The sequence below is a fragment of the Leucoraja erinacea genome, chromosome 7, assembly GCF_028641065.1.
Source record: "Leucoraja erinacea ecotype New England chromosome 7, Leri_hhj_1, whole genome shotgun sequence".
Lineage (NCBI taxonomy): Eukaryota > Metazoa > Chordata > Chondrichthyes > Rajiformes > Rajidae > Leucoraja > Leucoraja erinaceus.
Genome location: NC_073383.1, coordinates 39700794 through 39715725, shown reverse-complemented (window position 1 = coordinate 39715725; position 14932 = coordinate 39700794). Strand labels below are relative to the sequence as shown.

General features: G+C 44.0%; 1 protein-coding gene across 2 annotated transcripts in view; it reads left to right on the top strand.

Moving 5' to 3' along the window:
• LOC129698908 (neuropilin-2-like) overlaps positions 1-14932 on the top strand; it is a 90724-nt gene that overhangs the window by 52602 nt on the left and 23190 nt on the right. For both annotated transcript variants that reach the window (XM_055638335.1, XM_055638336.1), the window contains exons 9-11: positions 2317-2675; positions 6446-6590; positions 11502-11618. In XM_055638335.1, the coding sequence (XP_055494310.1) occupies positions 2317-2675; positions 6446-6590; positions 11502-11618 (621 nt within the window). The remainder of the gene's footprint in view (positions 1-2316; positions 2676-6445; positions 6591-11501; positions 11619-14932) is intronic.

The window sequence follows — 14932 nt, the reverse complement described above, 5'->3', positions numbered from 1 at the left end:
AAATCAGCATGGATTAATGAAGGGGAAGTCCTGCTTGACTAATCTTCTGGAATTTTTTGAGAATGTGACAAGTAAAATGGATGAAGGAGAGCCAGTGGATATAGTGTATCTGGACTTTCAGAAAGCCTTTGATAATGTCCCACCACAGAATAGTGGGCAAAATTAGACCAAATGATATTGGGGGTAGGGTATTGACATGGATTGGCAGACAGGAAACAAAGAGTAGAAATAAATGGATCCCTGTCAGAAGGGCAGGCAGTGATGAGTGGAATGCCGCAAGGCTCGGTGCTGGGGCTGCAACTATTCGCAATATATATTAATGATTTAGATTATGAGATTAAAAGTAACACTAGCAAATTTACAGATGGCACAAAGCTGGGTGGCAGTGTGAACTGTGAAGAGGATGCTGGGAGGTGACAGGTTGACTTGGACAGGTTGAGTGAGTGGGCAGATGCGTGGCAGATGCAGTATAATGTAGATAAATGTGAAGTTATCCACTTTGGCTGCAAGAACAAGGAGGCAGATTATTATCTCAATGGTGTCAGATTAGGAAAAAGGGAAGTACAACGAGATCTGGGTGTCCTTGTTCACCAGTCACAGAAAGTAAACATGCAGGTACGGCAGGCAGCGAAGAAAGCTAATGGCACGTTGGCCTTCATAACGAGAGGATTTGTGTATCAGAGTAAAGAGGTCCTTCTGCAGTTGTGCAGGGCCCTGGTGAGACCACATCTGGAGTATTGTGTGCAGTTTTGGTTTCCTAATTTGAGGAAGGACATCCTTGGTATGGAGGCAGTGCAGCATAGGTTCACGAGGTTAATCCCCGGGATGGCGGGACGGTCATATGATGAGAGACTGAGCTTGAATTCACTGGAATTTCGAAAGATGAGAGGGGACCTTATCGAAACATATAAAATTATAAAAGGACTGGACAAGCTAGATGCAGGGAAAAATGTTCCCAATGTTGGGGGAGTCCAGAACCAGGGGCCACAGTCTAAGAATAAAGGGGAGGCCATTTAAAACAGTGATGAGAAAAAACTTTTTCACCCAGAGAGTTGTGAATTTGTGGAATTTTCTGCCATAGAAGGCAGTAGAGGCCAATTCACTGGATACATTTCAAAGAGAGTTAGATAGAGCTCTAGGGACTAGCAGAATCAAGGAATATTGGGAGTAGGCAGGCATGGGTTACTGATTGTGGATGATCAGCCTTGATCACAATGTATCATATTGAATGGCAGTGCTGGCTTGAAGGCAGAATGGCCTACTCCTTCACCTATTTTCGACGTTTCTATTCCTGAATCTGGTGATACGTGATTTCAAGCTTTTGTATCTTCTGCCTAACGGGAGAATAGGGGTAGACTGGAGTATGAGTGGGTCTTGATTATGTCGGCTGCTCCCCCAAGGCAGTGCGGTGTAGATGGAGTCGATGGGGGAGGGTGTGTGGGTGGGATGGTGTGTGATGAACTAGGCTGCATCCATAAAAATTCTCTAATCGCTTGTGGTTTTGGGCAGAGCAGTTGCTGAACCAACCTGTGATGCACTTTGATGGGACACTTTCTCTGTTGTATCTGTAAAAAAAATGTAAGAATCATTGGAGACATGCTGAAGGTCTGCAGCGTCTGCAATTGGAGTAAAGCAGGAAAATGGAGGTTGATGATGAAGATAAGGAAGATTCAGAATCAGATTCAGATTCAATTTTAATTGTCATTGTCAGTGTACAGTACAGAGACAACGAAATGCGTTTAGCATCTCCCTGGAAGAGCGACATAGCAAATGATTTGAATAAATAATAATAAGTGTCCGGGGGGTGGTGGTGATTGGCAGTCACCGAGGTACGTTGTTGAGTAGAGTGACAGCCGCCGGAAAGAAGCTGTTCCTCGACCTGCTGGTTCGGCAATGGAGAGACCTGTAGCGCCTCCCGGATGGTAGGAGGGTAAACAGTCCATGGTTAGGGTGAGAGCAGTCCTTGGCGATGCTGAGCGTCCTCCGCAGACAACGCTTGCTTTGGACAGACTCAATGGAGGGGAGCGAGGAACCGGTGATGCGTTGGGCAATTTTCACCACCCTCTGCAATGCCTTCCGGTCGGAGACAGAGCAGTTGCCATACCATACTGTGATGCAGTTGGTAAGGATGCTCTCGATGGTGCAGCGGTAGAAGTTCACCAGGATCTGAGGAGACAGATGGAAGATATAATCAGCCATGATTTCGATTTGTAAGTGGGATGAAGAGGCATTTTCCCTTGATCTAGTTGTGCCAATGCAGACTGTGCAAACCCTGTGAAAATGCTACAGTTTAACAGATTTTCTCTCTTCTTCTAGATGCACCTTGCTCCGACATGCTGGGAATGATGTCTGGGTTCATCCCTGACTCAATGATCACCTCCTCCTCCACGCGGGACTATCACTGGTCATCAGGCAGTGCCCGGCTCGTTGCCAGCCGCTCCGGATGGTACCCACGGCAACCTCACCCTGTGTCTGGCACAGAGTGGATTCAGTTGGCCCTGCTCACCCCCAAGGCCGTCAGTGCCGTCATCATCCAGGGGGCACGTGGAGCATCGTCCGTAGGTGGTGGGATGGGCGGCGACAATAAAGCTTTTGTGCGGAAGTTTAAATTAACCTACAGCATGAACGGAGTCAACTGGACCTTCGTCAAGGAATCCGGAGGACAGAGGCACAAGGTACACTCCTCTATCCACTTCCCCTTCCTGTTTTGTGCAAGTGTGTGTGGATGTGTGTTCGTGTCTGGGTACATGCATGTGAAAGTGTGTGTACGCCTTTTTGTGTCTGTGTAGGTGTGGGTGTGGGTGTGCGTGCATGTCATGCGTGTGGGTCTGGTGTGTGTGTGTTTGCATGTTTGTGCATGTGTGTGTGTGTTTATGCCTTTGTGGCTGTGTGTGTTATGCATGTGTGTGTGTATGCATCAGTTCATGTGTGTTTGTTTATCTGAATACATGCATGTGTGTGTGCACGTGCATCTGTGTTTGCACGTATTTGCGTGCCTGCCCACCCATTAATTACACCCATTGACATGACAATTTGATTGGATGCATGGCTGGAGGCCTGCTGTAAGTGACTACTGACACACTTAATGTAAAGTATGAAGCTATCCTGCGCTCACTGCATCTTACTGAAAACACTATCCCGCATTTATCTGGAAAATCTGCTATGGATTCAGCATTTGTTCTATTTGCTGTACTTCATAGAATCATAGTGTGAGTTAGATAGAGCTCTTAAGGATAGCGGAGTCAGGGGATTTGGCGAGATGGTAGGAACGGGGTACTGATTGTGGATGATCGCCATGATCATATTGAATGGCGGTGCTGGCTCGAAGGGCCGAATGGCCGACTCCTGCATCTGTTGTCTATTGAAATGACTCGGGCTTGCTCACCAAACAGATTGCATAGCAATTCTATTTAAATAGACAGCATTTATTGGAAAATAAACTATGGTGAATCCTCACCTACCTGAAACTCACTAGCTTCTCTCGGTGGGGTAATGCAGGGACAGCTTATGGACCCATCTCTCACCTTTGCTGAATTTACTGGTTGCCAGGAAAGAGATGCTCTCTGGATCCTATACTTGATTAGGATGTCACAGGATGCTGTACTCACTTCCACCATTCTTTCAATCGATGTTTTCCAGATTTAAAAAAATCTCCTTGGCTTCGTCTGCCAATTATCTTAAATCTGTGTCATCTGGTTACCAACCCAGTTACAAGTGGAAGCAGATTCTCCTTAATTACTCTATCAAAGCACTTCATAATTAAATTAATTTCAAGTAATTTGAGCATTAAGTGAAGAGGCAACTTGGAATTTTAACCTGAGTGATTTTACCTCTTTATAATAATTAAAATAATATGCTGGGTTTTAAAATCTACAGGCAATCGATCTGGGGCAGAAACAGCTGTTTTGGGAATCGAGGCAGTGTGTTTTCACAATGTGCTGGTCTGCCTTGCAATGTGGGGATCTTGGAGGGAGAGCGGGTGGGGAGGGGGGAGAGGGTGGAGGTGGGGGTGGGGAAGGAGAAGGGAGAAGGGGAGGGGGGGGGGGGGAAGGAGAAGGGGAAGGGGGAAGGGGGAGGGGGAAGGAACAAAGGGTCATTTCCAAGCTGAACCTGGGCTAAGGGATCTCAGTTCTGTTCAGGAGCTGGAGAAACTGGAGATGTTCTCCTTACATTGGATGGATAGAGATTAAATGAGACATCTTCTAAAGAAGAACATGGAACAGTAGAGCACTAGAAGTGGCCCTACTGTACATGATGCCTGTGCTGAACATGCTGCCAAAATAAACTGGTCTCCTGGAAAGGGCGCAGAGAAGATTTATAAGGATGTTGCCAGTACTCGAGGCCCTGAGTTATTGGGAGCAGATGTGCAGACTGGGACTATTATTTCTTGGAGCGCAGGAGGATGAGGGCTGATCTTATAGCGGTGTACAGAATCATGAGAGGAATAGATTGAGATAAACGCACTGAGTCTCTTACCCAGAGTAGGGCAATCAAGAACCAATGGATGTAGGTTTAAGGTGCGGGGGGAAAGATTTAATAGGAACCTGAGCAGTAACTTTTTCACACAAAGGGTGGTGGGTGTATAGAACGAGCTGCTTGAGGAGGTAGTTGAGGCAAGTACTATCACAACAATTAGGAAACATTTAGACGGGTACATGGATAGGACAGGTTTAGAGGTTTATGAGCCAAACGCAGGCAGGGTGGGGGACTAGGGTAGATGGGACATGTTGGGTATGTGTGGGTATGTTTGGCCAAAGGGCCTGGTTTCATGCTGTAAGACTCTATGATGCTATGACTCTGTGACATCAATGCCTGTGGATTGATGCATATCCATCCATTCCCTGCATAACCATGTGTCCAAATAAAATTCTCTTAAAAGGCACCACTGTATCTGCTTCCACCACCACCTCTGATAGCGTGTTCCAAACACTCACCATTCTCTGTGTAAAAACACTTGCCCATACATCTTCTTTTAAACTTTCCTTCTCTGACCTCACACCTATAGAATGTGTCATTTCTATCTTGGGAAAAAAAATCTGACTGTCCACCTTATCCATGCCTCTCATTATTTTATATACTTCTATATGGTCTCCTCTCCGCATCCAACCCTGGAGAAAACAATCCAAGTTAGTCCAACCTTATATCTTATACTCTCTAATTTAGGAATCATCCTGGTATCTCTGCACCAGACTTTGGTCTCCAAAGAATGATAAAGACTCCCCAACACTAACTCCTATAATGGAATTAGTTATAGTGTTTGGGGAATATTGGCAGAGGAGAGGGCATGTTAGCGAGATTAATTGTTTAAGAAGAAACTGCAGATGCTGGAAAATCGAAGGTAAACAAAAAACTCAGCAGGTGAGGCAGCATCTATGGAGCGAAGGAAATAGGCCTATTGCCTTCGCTCCATAGATGCTACCTCACCCGCTGAGTTTTCCAGCGTTTTTGTTTACCAGCGGGATTAATTGGATCATTCTACCAAAGTGCTTTCAAGACCAGTAAGTCATAAAAGGCTTGGACATGGTGACTGTGGGGCAACATCACCAAGAGAGGGGGAATTAAAGTAGCAAGCAGAAAAATGCCCTTCTCAATTAAAAATGAAGGCATTTTGTACCAGGGAGAAATAAGCCTACTTGTTACCTTATTTTTGCTGATTAATCAATTATAACATTTGTTTTCATTCAACCTACCGCTTATTGATTAAACTTTCAACTTGTTGCAAGTCTAACATCCAGAGGAGATGATAATGTTTGCAAACTCTCCGCTGGCAACAGTGAAAGGCAGGAAGAAGCGACAAGCTCAATGTCCTGGAGATGCCACTAAGTGTCTTCCAAGCTATAAAACCCTTTGCATCTTGCAATCTGTGCTGCGATGAAGGTGCAGCTCCACCCAAAGCAACCCGATTGTGACCAGAGCTATTACTTTCAGTGATGTTGTCTCTCCAGTGTTTAGTCACCAGCCTGAACATTGGGGGTGATCCTTGCTGCCTTGGAGACTTGATCAAAGCCAACACTCCAAGGCCAGACCAAGGGAGTGCCTCAGATGTTAAACTGAACCGCAACAGCTCCTCCCTGGCACAAACCTGATATTACTGGCCACCACTTCTGAATAAGTGATTAGCCAAGTGCCCTGGCTAATATTAACCCTCTCCCTCTCCCAACCAATGAATTATCTGGTCACATATTCCTTTACAAATTAGTTTAATTAGTTATCCACTTCCTTCATTGCAGTCATGTTTACTTCAAAAAACATTTCTTCATTGTTTGTAAAATGCTTGGGATGTCCTGAGCAAATGAATGGTACAAAACAAATGTGTTCTTTTTTTTCAGCTCAGGGGTCCCTCTATTAACCTATGTCTTTCAACAGTAGATTAGCTGGTTCAGTAGAGACTCATGGTGGGGCTTTGGTTACTCTCCCTTAATCCGCCTCTCTTCCTCCTCCTCAGATGTTTGAAGGGAACATAAATTATGACACTCCCGAGATTCGACGATTTGATCCTGTGCCTGCACGGTTTGTCCGAGTGTATCCGGAGAGGTGGTCTCCTGCTGGAATTGGGATGCGTTTCGAGTTGCAGGGCTGTGATTTACTGGGTAGGTGCCTTGGGGAGATGTCCCCAGACGTGTGGTGAACCCTGCTGCATGAATGTGTGTGTGTGCACACGTACATGCTTCAACATGTACATATGTTTGTGCATGCATGTTAGCATATATTGCATTTGTTGGCTTATGTATAGGTGCATATTTTTATACTTTAGACGTTACTTTAGACTGAGACTTTAGATTTTACTTTAAACAACCTTATTTATGCTTGTTCGAATGTGTTTGTGTGTGTGCTTGTGCAGATGTGCGTAGACATATGTGTGTATATATACGCATGCTTGCGTGGTATGTGTGTGTATGTATGTTTGCATGTGGGAGCATCTGTGTGTGTTTTCCGCACAGGATTCAGCATTTAGTAGTTCAAACTGCTTAACAAAGTAGCAGAAACAAGTGGCCCCAGGTTAAGCCACAAATAACAGTTTACAATCTTGACATATTTCATCTGTGTGGAGACAAGAATCTTGATCGATAACAGTCACATTTTTACACAATCTCACTGACAAGTTCTCTAGCTCTGCAGTCTCAGTAATTGCTCACACAACTCAGTTAGCATCAAGAGCAATGCAATGTGTTCACATAGGATCTCACTCTTCTTTGCACACAACATTGTAATCCTTCAATATAGTATGTGCACCTGAAAGCAAACCCAGGAGTATTATCCAGACACAAAGTCACTCATTGCCACACACACACTTAAATAATTGCACTCAGAGTTGTAAACCCAATGACACATCTTCATTCACTGTAATCTCCTACTCACGGCCAAACTCACACCTTAAAATGCACACAAGCTCACAGTCAACAACAAAGTCCTACATATACACAGTATTACTCGCCATATATCTAACTCAATGTATACTAGATGAACCTAAACAATCCCACTCACTCTAATTTTCCCTACACACCATTTCTCTTGCCAGTAATAGAGAGATGGAGAGAGAGAGAGGATTGGTTGTGGACAGTTGACTGATGGCTACCTCCAAATTGACACAATAATTTGGACATTCTTACTTTCTTACAAGTAGTAAAAAATATTTCCAAAACGATCTTTAAAAACTAAGTTGCGGGGATTGGGCATTTTGATTAATACAAAACTTTTCAAAGAAATTGGGTGTGTGGAATGAATCTAATAATTTGAATGGTGGAGGAGGATTCAACAACTGTTCTTGGCTGCCTGTGTTAAACATGTAAAGCTGTGGTGGGTGTGGATTTTAAGTTGCTTTCCAAAATTTGGTGTCATGGATATTTGGAGATGAGAAATATGTGCAGCCCTTTATCATATTTGGAAAAGCATAATAAGGCAACTTTCTTCCCCTTATATTTCACTCTGAAGTTCAGCTAGCTGCATTATGAATTGGCAATTTATACTTAAAAAAAAAAAAACAGTTTATGCCTGGGGCTGCGCTCCAGATGTTTGGGTGTGGAACAAAATCTCAAGCACTTGGCTCTTGGTTTCCAGTACAGGAAGTCATCAAGAGAAAGAGTCTGTTCCTAATCAGGCACGGAGTTGGATAGGCACTCCACAAACAAGCTTTCCAGCTACAAGATTGTCACCCCTGATTCACCAGTTACGTTTCCCTCTGTCCCTTCAGGCCACTTCTACCACTGCACAGCCAGCATGTAGGCTGTTCAACTGTGACAGGTTGCAGCTGGGGCACCAGTGCGGGCAGTCTATTTATCCCTGCACGCTGTTATGAAAGCAACACCACCCGCAACGGGCCACTGCCTTGTGGTTTCATTCAATTAGCCTTTGGCGATAACTCCCAGCCATCTGCTTGTTATTATGTGAGACAATAGCACTGTGCCCCATTGTCAGACTTCAGTAGTAGCTCGTCAGATCTTGGAGTAATCCTCCACCCACACCCCCATCCTCTTCCCCCTTTCTTAGTTATTTTTATTTTCTTTCATCAGTTTACATTCTGTCGTCTCCTCTTCTCTTTTATCCCCTGCTACCCACCTCCCCCCCACCCCCTGCCCCCGTACTCCTTGCTTCCTATCCCCTCCCGCTCAGTAATTATGTTTCCATTAGTCGCGGGTAAAAAGGAAGCTAAGGTCACCTCTTTGAACTGGGCTCAACACAGCTGAGGATCCATGTTGAGAGGTGAAGCTGGGCAGATGCCCTGCCCTGTGACCTAAAACACAAGGTGCTGGAGGGACTCAGTGGCCAGGCAGCATCTATGGAGCGAAATAGAAAGACAATGTCTCAGGTGGAGATCTTTCTTTAGAAAGAAGCTTTTGTCAAGTTCTGAAGATTTCATTTGTCTCGACCCGAAACATCATCTGTTCATTTACCTCCTCAGATGCTGCCTGATCTCCTGAGATCCTCCAGCAGTTTGTTTTTCACTCAGGTTTTCAGGATCTGCAGTCTCTCGTGACCAAACAGAATTGCATTTTCCTTGTTTTCTCTCCCCTCGATTCCAAACCCTCTGATCCTGTCAGAATGAATATTTTTCATATTTCTGGACAACAAAGGAGGCCATCAGCCCATCAATTCCACCTGTCAGATGCTTGGTCAAAGAGAGGCTTCACGAAGGATCTTAGATGGGTTGGAAGATTTAGGAACTATATTCCAGAAATTGGGATAGAGATGATTTAAGCAAGGGCCACCAATAATGACACAAAAGACAGATGTTGAGGAGGTCAGACTAGAGAAATGTTAAGGATTTAACACTCCGGGATTATAGAGATAGGAAGGGGCAGAGGCCAAGGAGGAAGTTTAACGTGAGGATATGTATTTTAAAACATGGCCTGATTCTTTGGTGGATAGGATATTCATTTTTAAACGTGCTGGGAATAAATCTTAATATAGCTTTGTTAAATTCACATTCATCATGATTTTATGAGTGGCCCACCTACATCTAATTGAACTAGCAGCAGCCATCCTCATTTTAACATTAGATGCAAGTTTCATAATTTTGCATTAGGACTTGGAAGACATTATCTAATTGAACAGTGCTGAGGGTGTTCTGTATTATTATCATGGTCTTCCAGATGAGGGAATCTGTCTGATCAGGTGGATCCCATGGTATTGTCCACAGAAGAGTAGGGAGTTCACCATTTGCTTTTGTTCCTAACCAATGCAACCAATATTGTTTAACTGAAACAAAACCTGAACAACACCAAAGTGTTGGAGAAAGTCAAAGTGATCTGCCTTAGCTGACAGTGAATGATGTTCCCAGTGCATGGATTCTCTGCTTTAAGATGTTCGTTCGCCCATTGCTCCCCATGCTCCGTCCCTTGCTATGGATACATCAGCAGACCCCTAATTTCCTAATTTCCCAGGCTACCATATCACCTCTCCCAGGCAAGCCTCGATGTCTTGGTGGCTAAACCTGACAGTGATGGCAATCACCCAACATCACCGTCTCCCCAACGGAAAATCTGACCTGTACTTGAAACACATCCCTGAAGGTCATCCCTGAACCTAACATGGACTGTCCCTATGAAAACCTTAATCCACCTACAGCTCCACGGGAGGGAAGTCCTCCAGTCTTTTGTACACAAATGTTTGAGTCTTGCGCACAAAGTGTTGTTGCTGAGGTCGATGGATTGGTCACTATAAAATCATCACTACTTTAGGTGGATGGCAGAATGGGAGAAGAGATCAAGGGTATGTGAGTGAGAGAAGGTTAACGGAAATGCTCAGGAATTGTTTTTATGGGGTTGCATGGATTTTATAAGCAGAATTGCCTCCTCCTTTGTCAAAAATATCTGTAAATAAGAAAATGAAAATGGTTAATCCAGAAGACCTCAGCTCTGAAACGTAAGTTCTCAGTTTGGCACTGAAGTGTCAGTTTACATTTTCTCTTCCTTTAGACAAGCTGTACAGTCTTCTGTAATTTCGTTCTCATTGCTTTATTAGGATATGTAACCTCTGTTATAAAATTCAGACCAGATACTCTGGGAAATTGGCAGAAGTTAGCTTTTAGCAGTGATTTAATGCAAAGCTTCTGAGGCATTTTAAAAAAGCTATTGTGATCATGAAATGATTTGGTGCAGACAATATTTGAATGTATGCCAAGTTGGACAATGAAATAAAGAGATTAATTCACATTTATAATAGAGTTGTTCTAATATGAAACATGAAACATTATCCAGAAAACAAACTGGTCTTTAAATTCCTTCCACCCTTCACGTCTTGAGGTTCATACACAGACCAGGCACATTAATTTTAAATATAAATTCAAATGTTTAACAGAGTTCATTGTGTTTTAAATTAGTCACAGATTTTGTTTTCTGTGAGTGTGTAATAACTATCTCCAAATAGCACATGCATTTGCAGAAGGTCTTTTCATAACAACTTCATATTGGGCAGATTTGCAAGAGTTTTACTTTATTGCAAAGTGGTGATCATTTGTCAATTTGTCGGGGGGTTATTATAACATAATTAAGTATAAACTCCAAGCTGGGTTTATATAAAATGCATTTGCAGAAAGGTTAATCAAAATGAGAAATCCTTACGCTGCGAGTTGGCAAACAATGATTGATTGAAGCACATATTCTTTCAATGATGCAACCTCCTTTGTTCACAGAGATCACTGTGTTCCTCCAATTCCTCCATTTAAGATGTACAGTATTTGGACAGACACGTGAACAAGCAGGGAACAGAGGGATACAGGCCATGTGCAGGCAGATGAGAATAATTAGATTAAACAAGATGGGGCGAAGGGCCTTTGCTGTGCTGTACTTCTCTATGTCCAATGTAACAATGTAACATGAGTGCAATTTGCAGCTGTCTTCTAACCTACCAACTATGAGTCATTGTGATATAGGAGGAAGCCAGATAACCCGGAGAAAACTCAAGCGGTTTTCACAGGGAAAATGTGCAAAGGTTTTGTGTACGGTTAAAAAAAAAGCAATGTTAAGTTGACAATTAGATCACCGAGCATTCTGTCTTTCCAGCAACCACCACGTCTGCTGCCACTGTTGTATCCACACAGTGGGCTGTTGAGAATGCCACGGAGGCTCCTTGTGTGGACGAGGCTGACCCTGCATGTATGGTCGGCTCCCATGTTCTCGGTGAGTGATATTGTAACTCAGTATTGTATTGTATCTCTTGTATAGTACGACTTATTGTATCTCAGTATCACAACAACAAAATGCATTGATGCTTTTGTCTGCATTAGCTTCAACGATGTGGCAGGAAATAAAGAATGCAATGCAGTCTCCTTCCAATTAATTAATATAATGCCAGCTACAGTCAAGTGGATCAGACAAATCCTCACGAATCAATGAGCCAAGCATCCTGAGGAACACTGGACCTTAAGTCTAGTAAAATATTGGCCTGTGTACAAGAGAAAGACTGGGTCAATAATCAAGGCTGGTAATCCGGAGAAATGTTTGTTGATAAACAGGAGAAACAAGGCCAATTTTTCACAGTAGTGCTGGGCCAGTAACTCACAATCACATTGGGCAATAGCCCAGGGGGATAACAAAATAAGAAACTCTGGCCAGTATTCCAAACAAATCACGGAAAGTCGATCAAGGAAGTTAACAGAATCAGACAGATACTGGGCTGGTAATCCAGCAAATTCAGTGGTCCAAGAGTGCAACCAATCTAAATATCCATCAGGATAAAACAAAGTCATGGAACTGGGTTGTCCACTTAAGTCGTAACCACAAACGTTTGAAATCTCAACAGGGAGCGTAGATTGAGGGGGATGTGAATGGCCAGGTTGGGCGATGGGGGATGTGGGTAAGACCACTGTTCACCTGACCACAAGCAAGGTCAGAAAAGCAATATCCAGTCAACTTCAGAACCCTCAGTGTGAAATTCAGAACACCACCGTTCCCACTGGAGCACCCCTCCTGCTAATCCTCCTTGTCTTCCCCTCCTTGCTGTCATTCAGTACACCGTAACATCGGTGTTCCTGGCATTTCCCCGACTCCTCCTCAGCTCTGGGCCCTGTCCCTCCTCACCGACAAGCTCAGTGTCCGTCAGGTGCCTGTGTGAATCCTGAGCGGACTGCAACTAACATAAATCGGGTCTGTCAGTGACGGCAAACAACACATGCAAGGGAGGCGAGGGAAACACATGACAGGGTGGGTCTGTTGTTCTGCAGGTATTCCCATGAGTGGCCCATCCCCATTCAGGGCTGGGCTTGGTGCGACCATCCCCCTGTCCAGACACATCTCCGTCAGCCACTCAAAGGAAGGGAAAGGAAGGCCTTGTTGCCTCTTCCCTTTCTCCCCTGGGAGGTTCTATTTTCCTGCTTTACTAACTCCGTCTCTCATTGTTGACTAGATAAAGCCTTCCCCAGCTCAAGATCTCTCAGCACTACTCTTCTCTCTACATTTTGCTTCCCTTGTCTCTGTTACCATGGTGACAGCAGGAGGCATTGAACTTTGACATGGTTTCTCTCTCTCACGTTCTGTGAGTATTACCTCTCAAACTCTATGTCACAACTGTGTGCCCCTTCCACTTTTGCACCCCCCCCCTTGCCCCCCCCCCCCCCCCCCCCCCCCCCCCCCCCCCTGCTGGTCTTAGTCACTCTCTCGCTCTCCTTTCCTTCACCACTCAGACTTCTTGTATTGACTTACACACAGTACATAAGCATGGACCCTGTTTGCTTTGTGTTTGCAAGGTTTCCCATAATAATTGCTTGATCACTTTCTGCATATTTAAGGTCAAATCTTAAAAGGTAACTGTGAAAGGATTTGCAGTCTAGGGAAGTATTATATACGCAATACCTATTAAGAGAAAGAGAGATTGGCTGCATAGATGCACTTCCTGAGAGACTAAGACCTTTGCTGAAGAGAGAGCTTTACCATTAAGAGCTCTTAATGATCATGTTCCCCTTTCAAGGTGTCACATTAAATAGTCTTCCTGGGGAGACTCTCACTTAATGGTATTTTCCAAGAGCAGTAATGTGAGACTCAGAATTCGTTGTGGATGATAGTTTATTTCTCAATGACCGGTAAAACAAATGATTATTAGCAGGATGTTTGAGCTAGAAACAAGGAACTGCAGGTGCTAGTTCATACCCAAAAGCAGAGTGCTGGAGTAACTCAGCAGGTCAGGCAACATCTCTGGATAACATGTTCTCCAAAGATGCTGCCTAACTTGCTAAGTAACTCCAGCAGTTTGTGTCCTTAAAAGTTTATCAACTTTCTGAACTGCTTGGCATTTTCTGTTCCTGTTCGTTGGAGAGATGTTAGTTTATTTCATTGGGGGGCTGCTTTGAAACATTTCCTTGAGGTGGATCCGGCATTCCCACTGAAAATGAAGCCATATGGAAAATAGAGACACATGGAACTGCAGATGCTGGAATCTTGAGCAAAACCTATTGGAGGAACTCATCTTTTGGAGGGAGCATCTTTGTTGGAATTGGACAGGAGACAATTTCAGGTCGGGAGGAGAAGAAGGGTCTTGACATGAAATGCTGTCTGCCTATACCTCCTGGTCCACTGAGTTCCTCTTGCACTTTGTGGTTTGGTATCACGGACAGAAACTGGGTGAGTTGCCTTTTCCACTGTTGGGCTGCTGTGCATCATTGGAGTAAGGAAGAGGGAGCTTTAGGTATTCTACTGGCCAGCAAAGAGCTTTAGTATTTGTATTGTTTTTTTTTAAATTATCATGCAATCAGAGATACAGTGAAAAGCTTTGTTTTGCGAGCTGATCATTGTGACAGATCATTCCATAAATGTCCAATCAAACCACACATGAGTACGTTAGGTAGTTGCATAAAGGAAAATAACCAGGCTGCAGAATTTCACGAGTAGGAAAGAACTACAGAAGTTGGTTTAAATCGAAGGTAGACACAAAACGCTGGATTAACTCAATGGGACAGGCAGCATCTCTGGAGAGAACGAATGGGTGATGTTTCGGTTTGAGACCATTTTTCAGACTGATGGAAGAAGGGTCTCGACCCGAAATGTCATCCGTTCCTTCACTCCTGAGATGCTGCCTGTCCCACTGAGTTACTTCAGCATTTTGTGTCTACCTGCGGAATTTCACAATTTAACTGCAGTGAAAATGAAGATAAATAAAGTGCAGGGGCCACAACGAGATACACCGGAAGGTAGACAAAAATGCTGGAGAAACTCAGCGGGTGAGGCAGCATCTATGGAGCGATGGAAATAGGCAACATTTCGGGTCGAAACCTTTCTTCAGACAGAGATACATTGGAAGGTTGGGAATATATCCTTAGCATACGAGTGTGTAGAGAGAGTAGAAAAAGAGTCTGGCTCATGGAATTGTAGAAATTATGGCACAGAAATGGTGTTGATGTTCCACAGATGTTGCCACATGTTATTTCTCTCACCCTGTTCCCATCTCCCTCACAAACATATCCAGCTTCCTTGCACCCATTCCACTCCCTTCCCTGTAGATC